The sequence below is a fragment of the Anabas testudineus genome, chromosome 2, assembly GCF_900324465.2.
Source record: "Anabas testudineus chromosome 2, fAnaTes1.2, whole genome shotgun sequence".
NCBI lineage: Eukaryota > Metazoa > Chordata > Actinopteri > Anabantiformes > Anabantidae > Anabas > Anabas testudineus.
In genome coordinates, this window is record NC_046611.1 from 24,535,246 (window position 1) to 24,547,704 (window position 12,459).

The window sequence follows — 12,459 nt, forward strand, 5'->3', positions numbered from 1 at the left end:
AAAGGAAAGTCTTACCCTGTCAGGACCTGCTGATAAATGATGCCGGTGCTACAGTGTCAGGTAGACAGAAAACCTTGACCCTGCAGAGACAGAAAAATGTGCGTGGTGACTCTGGCCTGGCAACAACTAGAGGGTCCATCAGTTGTGTTTTGTGAAGCCAGCCGTAGGCTCAAACCTCCAACCCAGGCTGACAATATTTGAGCTCTGTAACTAAATGCACACATTCTGAACCGTTCTTATTGTGTGGAGCGCAATGTTGGACCAAACTCCACATTGTGGTGATTATTACTGCCGATCACACACGTATAGCTGCACACATGTATGCTATAAAATATCTAACTCTGGACTTCCATCCTCTCTCTTTCTGTCTTGTTTGCTCTCAACATGGAATTAATTTTGTAAGAAATAAGATCCATGTTTTTCGTTGGGCAGAAGTATCACCAGAGGGTTTTTCCCTTCTCTCTTTTAGGTCTTTAAGTTTTGTCATACTGGGAGGGAGATTATACAACTTGGGTTTTGCACCACTGACATTAATGTACTCATAAGTCATAGCCACTCTTTATTTTGGAGATAAAAAGGCATGGCTTCTAATTCATTTGTCTGTGTAGATTAAAGCATCAAATCGAAGCATCCAAACAATGAAAAAAAAAAAGAGTTTCAGTCATGTCGTATGTACGTTTCTGATAAGGACAATAGTTGGTTTAAATCATAGTAAAGGGAAATTATTTTTCATCACTTCATTGTGTATTTTTATTGTATAATCAAGTCCATTGTTCTTTAGCGCTTCTTCCCTCATATCTAACGTTTCTTCTTTCTGTTTTGCACACGGTTCCTTTAATATGCGGTGGACTGTAGATGATGTAGATGTCTTCTTTGGGACTTTTTAAAATATGTATGGCTTCACCAAAATAAAACATATTGTATATAGATTGGGATATCTGTTTGTTTGTTGATGTTATCTGGGGAGGTGAATAGCTTACAGGCTCAGTATATCATGTTTGTTTGCCTAGCCATGACACTGCACAGTATCACCAGCCATAGCCTCCAGTGTGCAGTCTTCAGCAGGTCCTAATTACAACATAGTCGTGACTTTAGCTGACAAAAAGAGCTTGAGGACAGAAACAAAGTTAGAGCTGCACTGTGAACAAATAGGAGTAAATCCATGCACATCTACTAGTTTCATAATTTAGGGTTAGGCTTTCATATGGCAATGCAATAAAGGACTTTTTAATAACTAAAACCTGACATGGATTACTTATCAAGCTGTAGCAGTAACAACTTCATAAATATAATACGTTATAGTATAATAAAAATGATAAAAATGCATATGGGACACTTAAATCTATGAATCTGTTGGTGGCCTTGTTTGAAAGAGCTGAGAAGACCCAGAGTGAGAAGAGGACAAAATGATGTCATGCTCTTGGATTTGGGGGGATACCACCAAAGAGAAATACATTTGGGAAGGGGGATTCAGTTGTAATGTTCATTCAGCCTCGCTGCTTCACGAGGGCTGTAATTAAGGATTGGCTTGTGGTGTTGTGGTTCTGCTACCACAGAACGCCTCATATATCGGACCAGCACAAAGATCAGTGCCGTAGATCCTGGGATTCGTGTTCTGTCATTTATCAGAGAATAGCAGTTGTTTTACTTGTTTTTCACGATACCCCCTCTTTGGAAGGTCCTTATGAAAATCACCAGCTGAGTAACCTGTTATATCCCAGGTGTTTCTGCAAATGTTGTTGGAACACTGCACTGTATGGATTTCACCAGATCTCCCAGCGCGTTACTCTGTGTCAGCACTTTGTCAAGTCAACTCTGTCTGTCATTAAGTGCTTAGCACATCCCATGATGTAAGCGCCATCATCAGAGGTATTGTAAGTTATCTAGAGTAAACCAAAGTTACAGGAGGTGGAATTGCAGCTGACAGATTTTATTTCTCTCCTGTGTTTGGAGCTGATGTGCACTTTGTCCACCGGCTTATTAGATCATCTGGCCACTTGTGTCTCATCAAAGGAATAAATAGGAGGATTAGGCGTGCTGCCATTACAGGACTTGTGAAACCCCCGTCTGTCTAACAGGTCTTATTCCAAGCCATACTCTTGGCTGGGAAGGGGTGCGAGCAAAATAGGGCAAAGCAGCCACGATACTGAAAGTGATCCATCCTGTCTCTTTACAGTTTATTTTCATTCATATGCTTTGGAATATGATCATCTTTATATGCATTGAGGAAACTGTCCAAAATGGCTGATTTATTGTTTTTTAACTGTTGCTGCTGTCAGGCTCTTTGCCAACAGAGTAGTGTGCATACAAGCTCCTATAGATCAACTGATAGTTACACAAAAATCTCCTGAACCACTACTCACAGTCTCGTGTCCCACGTTCACTAAACACAGTGCACTAAAGGCTTTGCGCTTTCATCTACACTTGCTGTGGTTTCTTGTGTTTTGCTAAAGCCCGTAAAATAATAATTGCCTCTTTTTTTCCAACAGATATGGCTTGGATATTCTTTTAAAATTATATAAAGAGTTAATTGAGGGGTCTTTCTTCTAATGTGACTCTCTCTCTTTTCTGTTCTCTTCTCTGACTAGCGTCAGCCTGTCTGGGAGGCAGATCTGAAGTCTGCGAGAGGTGGGAGCTCTGTCGGGCAGACGGGCCTACTACTGGGTGACTCCCTCTTTTCTAAAGAGCTGGAGAACATGGGCAAACAGCTCGCTGGTAGGCAGCTTTATGTGTGTGTGTGTGCGTGTGTGTAGGTGTGGTATGCGTGCACTTGTGCTGTGACTTTGTGCCTACACTTAATGAGTTTGTCTGTGTATGTACAGTATTAGTGGCTTTTTAGATGGATTGTATGGGTAAGTCTGATCAAATACCTTCTTTGGAATATAAAACGTGGACTAGACTGTGCAAACACACACACACACACACACACACACACACACACACACACACACACACACACACACACACACTTTGAACTAGACAGATTTAAGAAATAGAATGGATGGCGTAGAAGGGTTCAGCACTGCTTATGGCAAATGATTGTCTTCATACATTGAAAAGTGTTCTATAAGCAAACATGTCTTGAGACTAATATAAAAGTAATTAAAGAAATAAAAATAAAAAAGGCAGGAAAACATTTACGGTAAACTCCAGATTTGACAGGTTCAGTGAATACCATTAGCTCCGCTGAGTGACTGAAGCTTAACTGCACTGGAGACTGATTTTGTCTGACAAAATAAAATCGATGTGGCATTTTGGAAATCATTCTTGCTAATGCAGTCCCAGGCTCATCTTTGATATATGTGACGTCTGGGTGAGTCAGACTGCTTTTTGTTTTCATGATGATCAAATACTGTATGTATTCTCTGCTAATGAAAGCCTGGGGTCGAGGCCAGAGAGAATGTCACCATTTACCATCATGTGTCAACCACTTGTTTGTTTATGCATGCGCTCCCACTCTGTCTGACAGCATAAGTGGATGTTCCCAGATGCAATGAACCTCCTAGCACATCTGCTCATCCTCACTGAATACACTGGTTGCATCTGAATAAAACAGCACAGTATCACTTAGGAGGCACTAAAAGAAGGTTATTTGTAGTAACAACATGCCAACATTTGCCCCCAGAGTTCCTCAGATGGCATTGATTTCTGGTTGTTATACGCTGCATTACTGAATATTAAGGCTGAGGGCTCCCACCAGGCATTTCAGTGAAACTGTTCACCAAGCTAATTCAACTCTTTCAAGCCTTTATTAGCTGCTAATACTTTCCATGTTTGAAGCAAGAGCCTCACTTTTCATCTTATATTGTTAACCTCAATTATGTGGTTGTGGGATCTCCCCTTGCCTGCCTTATATTTTTTCATACATATAAATTAGTGCTTTCAGAATCAGTTACAGGAGTATGTTACATAAAGTACACTAGGAAAATGGAAAGCAGTTTCACCTAAGCATGGATTTGTTCTAAAAATAATTTCTGTGTTGATACAATGCATTGATTTTGGAAAAATCTTCATTGTACAAAGCATACCGAAGCTAACCACTGTTAAAGGGCTGATTTTTTTTAGATTTATTCAGGCATTATTTATTATTTATTGCTATTGCACGTCTGCAGAGTTAATTTAGACAAATGATACGTCATTAGAGCGTTTGTTTATTTTCAGAGGAGACAACCCATGAAGTTTGCATGAGTTCTGAATGGTAGTATAGCGTGCTGAGGCCCTGTACGCTCTCACCATGTGCATCTGCTGCTTGATCAGACTTTAATGGATTAGATCTGTTTTTATTTCTTCTCGTCTCCTTCCCTCTGTCTCATTTTCTTCTCGTCTCCCTGTCCTTGTCTTTCTTTTTTTCTAAAAAGAAATTGGACCAAAACTAATCAAAGGTTTTATACCATATGGATTTTGATGGTATCTCTCTGATCTGTAGGAGCTGTCATTGTATATCAGTGTCTGTGAGATGGCTTATATTATTTCCAGTTAAACACAGTAAACTCACATAAATTAATGCCAGGAAGTCGGGGGAAGCAACTGGTTTACAATAAAATCATGACTGGAGCAACCATTTACGGATGAGAGAAAGATATTCACAACAACATTTGCGACATGTGGTGTTTATTATTGTACTAGTAAATAAATCGAGATTAAAATATCAACTTTATGGGAACAGATTACTAATGAACATATCCTGTTTACGATATAGTAGTAACACCACTCATGTTGGACATAGTGTGGGTGGCTAAGAGGAAATCATCATATGTGGGGCGTCAGCATACAATGTATATGTTTTGTCCATTATTTCACTTTTGCCCAGATGTATAAGTACAACAGGTCTCGTGGTTATGATGTAGCTGTTTCCTTAGGGTTTGTAATGCAGTGTTAGATAACACTGTCCTGTATCTGCCATGAGTTGATGTCATGAGAGAGATGAGTTTTCCTTTCTCTTGGTATTTGTCTTAGAGAAAAAAAGAACTATAAAGTAACAGAGATATTTAATGCTTTGCATTACACAGTACACACAGATCACTGAGCACACAGGCAACGCGATATACGCTATGTGCTCTGCAAAGCATCTCCCTGTAAAGGTCAACCTCAGTATAATCAGAGCTGATTAAGCACAGAAACAGCAATCTAATTACGCATGTCAGAGAATTAAATGTATTTGATCCCCAAAGGATCGTATACAAAATAGTCTGGAATAGATTTCAAACCAACTAAGTAATGTCTCAAAGCTGCATTTGGAATAGTGTTGCCGACTTGCTCTGCTTTGCATACTAAATGGATATTTGACAGTGAATAGAACCATGTGTTTTGCATTTTTGCGTGGAAAAATGTTGTTTGTATAGAAGGAAAGCGCCATCCGCTCAAAAACAAGGAAGTCAGGGTTTGTGAAATACTTGTCATGCTTACTTTTGTCATTTATTTAACATCACACATATACAGTTTTCCAGAAATAGTCGCTTCTGATGAGTCATTCCTGAAATTATCCCACTTAAATGATAACTTCCAGACTGGTTTGTTGAATCCTGACTGCCAGGACCTGGAACAAAAGCTAAAAACATGGAAAAAATGACCCAGATGTTGATCTTGAAGTTGGCAGCGTCACATATTTTACAAACTGAAATGTTTTTGAGACTACCAGTGAGACTACCAGTGTGTTTTTGTCAGGAATGGGGAAGAAAAATATTACTAGGCTGTGCTCACTGTATATCAACTTGGAACCTTTCCTGACAGAGGAAACTGGATTCACCACAGTTTATAGGCCTATAAATATTCTCATCATTGCCCAGAAGAAGGATTAAACCAAACAGTCTCGCCCACTTTAATGCTCAGTAAAGTTTGTGAATCATCAGTCTTGAAGGATGTACAATCCTCTGAATATGGTTTAAAAATATTTCTTTTCATGGAATCCACTTCTAATTACCTGGAATTATGTAAATTGTTGCTGGTATTGCAGAATACTGTTCCTATTAAAAAGCCGTTTAAATGATCTTTTTTAAATGTAAAAAAATATAAAGCAGGAAAGCGATTTAAATGAGAAACTATTCCAGACATTTAACTTTGTTGTTTGAATTTCAAAGTATAACATCTGGATGTTGGCTTGGATTATCTCCCTTTTTCTTCCAGAGGTTGAGAAGGACCTGGCCAAGCTGGCAGAAGTGGGGAAGATGACCACACGGAGCTCCAATAATCCACACAGCAGTCTACTCCACAACCCTCTGCGCCACAGGACACTGCCTGACACGCTTCCCCTCCAAAACCTGGTCTCTAGGCCTCATTCTCCCGCTGGCAGCCTCTCAGGCAAACCCTGTGGTGTGGGCCTCCCTTTGCTTAGCCCCAAGTCCACCTCTCTGGTTATGGGCCGAACTCAATCTCCCAGCAACCCTGGGAGCAGGACGCAAACCCCCAGGACACCCAGCAGGCCCCTGACCCCTAATAGTTTGCTGACACGCTCAACCTTTAATCCTGGATCTCATAAAGAGGTCACCTTCAGGAGGTCACGGAGCCGTCCTGTAACACCGACAAGTCAGCCCACACATCCCCGACCGCTGCTCACCCCTCCTGGACTAAGCACTACAGACAGCCTTGGTGCCAGCCTACGGGCCTATCTGTCCGAGGTAAGACCCCAAACTGAGAGTGTACCTTTAGCATCAGAAAAGCTTGTTGAGAAGCAGGCAATAGTGGTGCATGCATGAGGAAGAGGCAAAGTAGAATTTTGGCAGCATTGCCTTCAGATTTTAATTTATTTCTGGACACTGTATATGTAAGCACAAGAGTGTGACACTGTCATAAACCTTGAGTCCTGGGTTTAACTTTGCTGTAATGTTTTAGTATTGTAAAAGTGAACTTGTGTGCTGAGTGTCAAGTACACTCAATGCCCAAGTAAATCTGGCTGTAGAACATGAGAGCCTTTAATGTGAGCACCAGAACACGCAATATCACACATGTGCATACAGTCACAAACACATGTCCATGCTTCGTGTGGGGTTTAGTGGAGAATCGCGGTGGTCTGTATACAGTAGGATGTCATTTCAGGGTGGAAAAACGGGTCTGGCACAGAAGGGGACTTTCAATGTACTTAACAGCAGCATTGTTAAACATGAGACCTTTTTGAAGGCTTTATTAATTCTGGGCAGGAATTTACAGACCTTCTATGCACTCTGTGACAGTTACAGCTAGTTGACACCTAGTGAGACTGTCCAAAACACCACTGCAGCCAGTCTGATTTCATTTAGGCCACCTGGAACCCAGGTACAAAGAGGGAGGGCCTTTAACCGAGGCCCAGTAAGACAATGAGGGAATCCTGAAACTCTTTAACTACTGGATGAACAGGAAAGAAAGGATATACATGCTACTGGTTTACTTGTCATCTTTTACTTGTGAAGTTGTTTTAACTGAGGACTCCATCATTTTAGGACTATAAAATGGGAAGACATGCATTTTGAAAGGCACAATGTGATCATTTAATCTAAATTTACATCTAAATTGTCCTAGTAAATATATGTATGTGGAAGATGATAAAAAAAGAGCAGCTTCATTACTACTGTGTGTGTGTGTGTGTGTGTGTGTGTGTGTGTGTGTGTGTGTGTGTGTGTGTGTGTGTGTGTGTGTGTGTGTGTGGGTGGGTGTGTGTGGGTGTGTATGTGTGTGTGTGTGTGGGTGTGTGTGTGTGTGGGTGGGTGTGTGTGTGTGGGTGTGGGTGTGTGTGTGTGTGTGTGTCTGTTTTTGACGTCTTTGGTTGAAAACTGAATTTAGAATTTTGGACGTTTTAGCTTTTGGACACGTTATTATTTAGCTTGAGATCATTGCAATGGTGAATGTAATCTCATTAAAGCAGAACAAAGAGTATTTGTTATAAATGTGAATACACTTCAATAACTCAAGATTTGATGTTAGAAATCTAAAACCGCCATGTTACAGCTGGATTGAATACATAATTCTGTACATATGTTCCCTCCATTTCACTATTAGGGCTTGAATAAGACTTGTATAGTATTTCTAGAGAGACGGCAGATGAATAAATAAGAGAGAAGGCTCATTCTTTTTTCCTAACTCTGATTTTCATCTCTGTTGACTGTTGTTGCAGAAATTAACACAATTGTCACCATTTCCGTGCTCTTCCATTTCAGGATGAGTTTTACCAACAGTTACAGGCCATTAGACAGCCCTGGCATATTCCTAGTGACACAGACAGTGACATCCTGGAGCCTCCTGAACAGGATAAGAGTGAGTGACCTACATAACTTTTCCTTCCTTCTGTCTTTTGTTTCTACAACTCTACATTGATTGTTTATCACCTCCTAACTGAGGTTCCCACTACTATATCGAGGAAAGTCACAGTTTCTGGGAGTTTCTCAAACCCTCTCTGTTAAATTCACAGTTCACAAATCTGACAAACTGACTCACTAATGGTTTTACCTTCCCTAGTTTTTTCTCCTTGTAAGATGTGAGACTCATTTCATCACTGTAATGCCACAGTGCGTAAGTTATGCACCAAAATGGCAACGGATCTATCAAAAAGTGATTAATGTGAAAGTTTTCCTTGTAAAACTCTGAGATGGAGCACTAGGGCTGATATATGTAAATTTCCATATTTCACCATTGGGTGATATCTTGGAGGAGTTCTGAAGAGGGGAGATTGTCCTGTAAAATTTCCTTTCCTGGCATCATTCAAGGGATATATCTCTATCAAGATCCAGTGGACAGACATGACAGTAGCTTGAAAGTCATAAATCTAGTTATAGTAGTGGTCTGGCTGGAATAGAGTACAGCAGATTACTCTGGCTTTGAACATGACAGAATTAGATCAGACCTCCTTGAATGTTCTGCTCTATAAATGACATCGATGTATGTGGCCGTATGGTCGGATAGTCTGAGGCTTGCCAGAATGAAACTAAGAGCAGTTTAATTCACCGTGGTCCACTTAAATTTATGCTCCCTTAACACTGGTCGACATATGGCTAAATTTCTCTGATCCCCTGAGTTGTTTGTAAGAATTTATACTGTAGCTAAACTAAATAAAAAAAGACAATCACATTATTATGTTATCATCTAATGGAAGATGTTGGAAGGAACAAATTGAGCACTGAGCATTGGTCACACTGCAGCCCACAGCTTACAGCGTAATGTAATTTCATTTACACCTCACCTTTTTGTAATAACAGCATTTACTTCAATCTTAACAATTTTACATTTAGGAGCAACTTAGAAAGAATGGATAGCCTACTAAATTTGTTTTATAACTACTGGTTCTATACTTATGGGATATTGATTAACCATTAGTGAGCAACAATGAAAGAAATTAAGGGAGGACGATGTAAGGAGTTTTATAATACTACCTAAAAGTGTGGATGATTTACTGTCTAAAGTGTTAGCTGAGCGCTGAGCTAGTCATAAAGCCTTACCTGCAGTAGTCAAATTGAACTGAGTAGAAGGAATATGTTCCATAAATTTAATGAAAACATTTCTATTATTACATGATGAGATTTCAGTTTATTATTTGGCCTCACATGTCACAAACTGAAAACTCAGAAAGTGTCCAAAATGGAAAAAGTTCTACCTGAGGGGCAACATAAATCAGTTTATTTGGTAACCAAAAAATCATGATTAATTTTCTTCAAACTATCCAAATCAACATAAAATTCCATGGAAAGCTATTCTTTATTTTTTTGAACTGCTGTAAAGGGGAAATTATAACCCGATCAAATTCCATGCAATCTGGATTGTTATTGTCAAGACATCTTGCTTGGATCAATGTACTAGATGGACAGATACTCCAAGACTGATATCTCTATATTTGGGTCCTATTACTAATGTGCCAAAAATGTCAGATGTGAGTTTATGAATGATTCCAACAATTATATTTGGCATGAATTATATATGGCATGTTCTCAAATTAACTTAGCCCTGTTTTCTCAATAAACAAAGCATCAGCAACTCGAACTGAAAATCAAGTGCACATGCGATAAAAAAGAAAAGAAAAAAAGACAACTTTCACTGACGTTATGAAATAAGAATTTCACTCAAACAAAAGATCAAGCAGACAAATGATTGTCACATGGAACTATAACCTTTGCCAAATGTGTATCTTGCAAAATAAATGGATAATTTTTTTTAATAGCCCCTGAGGGCCTGCTCTATGCCTTGGCAACAGTAACTCCATGTTGCGAAGGGACATGAGCCACATGTTGTATTAGAGGTGGCTTAGACGCAGGGAGAGACCCAACAGCCACAAGACGTGACAAAGCACTTTCTGGCGTGAGACATGGCCCATGGGACCGTTTGAATGAATGTTTGAAATCTGGTTTGTATGTCTTGGTGCATGTGCATGTGTAAGTAAGTGTATGAACTGTGTGAGTGATTGTATTAGTCAGTGGAAAACATTAAAATTGTTTTCAAAACTCACTTTTGTCCCTTTAATCTGATTTTTCAGTCTTCTCAGGGGTGATTTGACCTATGAAATAATAATGTTGAACTGCATCCTGGCAAACCAAACACTCTGAAAACTATGTAAAAACTCTTTATTTAAGTTTAATTAAGAACACTTTTTTTTTTTTTTGTCCTAATTCACAGGTGGTGCACGAGATGCCAACAAGAGATCTGTGTTTTCAGGTGAGAATCTGAACACATGCTGTATCCCATGGATTTCCAAAAACCGCCCATGCTAAGAGTTTCACTACTGAGTCTCAGTGTCTGTAAATGATCTCATTTGTAGAGCCACAACACGAAACTTAAATAACTCCCAAAGGCTGGTGTACTGTAGAGACTCCACCTTCATCTATGGTCCATTCAATTACCGTCACAGGCTAAATGGAGGGCACAGTGGCTCTGAAATTTCATTGGTATAGCCTGACTATGTGTGGTGATGAGAACGCTGTTGCCCAGTTCCATTAAGTCACTTGGTTTCTGAGTTTACACGCAGCAGACAGCATCAACTCTCAGCGTCAACATTTGGGAGAAGGAGAAAGTCTGTCTGGTTTGAGGCTGTCTGCGGTTCTCCTTCTTGTGGCTCCAGAGGTGCCCACAGTTCCCAGCATCAGTGTGCCAGTCTGGAGGGAGATCTGAGAGCAGACGGCTGCTGCTGCTGCTGCTTGGCTATCGGAGAGGCCAGAGCATTGCCACGGCAACCAAATTCAAAGCTTGCTGCTTAAGTCACCCCAGTTACTGGTCTCCCAAAATGTATCGTAAATATGGTCATTAGAAACTCCACAGGGCAGCACCAGACCTCATTTTCCACCTCATGTTTGTTTATGACATGTTCAAATATTAAATGGCTGTTTAAAAGTGATTGCACCAATTATTATTCTGATTAGTGGTTAAATGTGTCTGATTTTGGTTTCTAGGAGACTGATGTTTTTGTCTTTCATTTTCACAGGCCTATAGTGATGAAGCCCAGAGACACTGATCCAATCAAACTATTATGCAAGCCACTGGACATTTTGAATATGTGTACAGAGACAGTTATTTTTATAATACATATAAATGAAAAAAAAAGTTGTATACTTTTTCACAGATATTTCATAGCCATTGTACTGTAACTGTATGATAAAATGTGAAAACGTTACTTCAGAGTATGGAATATAACATTTATTTTTGTTTGCTCTATAGCATGCTACTGAACTTCTATGTGGAGTCTAGAAACAGATGCATTTTGTTGACAGACTCTTTTTCTAGGCCTAGTGCATATTCACATTGTGAAGGCGGCACACTTGTGTTAAGAAAATGTTTATTGGTCTGCACTGTTATAAGATGTAATGGTTTTCAAATAACAAATACGCAAGCTGTGGAGGGTATACAAGGAATGCTGTGATGTTAATTAAAATTATTTGGCACACACGTCTGACTTTTCACTTTTATGTGCCTCCTTTTGTATTTAGGTCCCTATAATGTTGACATGCACAGCAAGAGGGGTTAAACTTAAATTGGTGCCCATCCACTGACTAGTTAAAACACACCAGGAATAATTATTTAGATGACCTACACTGTCATAACAGATGACGCTGTTTAATCCAGTACTTCACAGATAAGCGATTCGAGAGTAGCCACGGTACTAAATCTGCTCTATTTATAGACAGTTTGTCTGACGAAAAACTATGCAATTGATTCTAAAATATTCACCTTTTCTCTCCACTATAGAAATCTGTTCGGACTGTGACTAGATTGCTCCTCTGTGTTTGCTTGGGCACACGTTGGTTAAACTGTGGTTGTCTGTTATACAGGTGACGTCAACTCTAGAGACACACACTGTGGACACACCCTCCACCCTGACACAGTCTGATCTCTCCATTCGTACCCTACTGAGTTTTGTGGTATTGTATACACAGCCCTGCCGACGTTTGAGTCTGTCTCTCGGGATGTGGTCAACAAACTACTCAAAAACTCCACTCTCATTTCACACAGAGTGATTCCTGTAAAAGGATGTGTGAGAAGACTAATCACTTCCAACCCCATCCTGTAAAACGT

The 12,459-nt window shown here is 39.8% G+C and overlaps 1 protein-coding gene across 2 annotated transcripts in view; it reads left to right on the plus strand.

Annotated features, from left to right (window-relative positions):
- Nucleotides 1-11,799, plus strand: part of c2h8orf34 (chromosome 2 C8orf34 homolog) — a 55,688-nt gene extending 43,889 nt beyond the window's left edge. The window contains exons 11-15 of one of the 2 annotated variants that reach the window (XM_026361494.1): nt 2,589-2,715; nt 6,124-6,614; nt 8,127-8,223; nt 10,570-10,608; nt 11,372-11,799. In XM_026361494.1, the coding sequence (XP_026217279.1) occupies nt 2,589-2,715; nt 6,124-6,614; nt 8,127-8,223; nt 10,570-10,608; nt 11,372-11,379 (762 nt within the window). In that variant the 3' untranslated portion in view covers nt 11,380-11,799. Of the gene's footprint in view, nt 1-2,588; nt 2,716-6,123; nt 6,615-8,126; nt 8,224-10,569; nt 10,732-11,371 lie in introns of those variants that run through there. The other variant, XM_026361493.1, reaches the window with a different exon arrangement.
- Nucleotides 11,800-12,459: the final 660 nt, after the last annotated feature.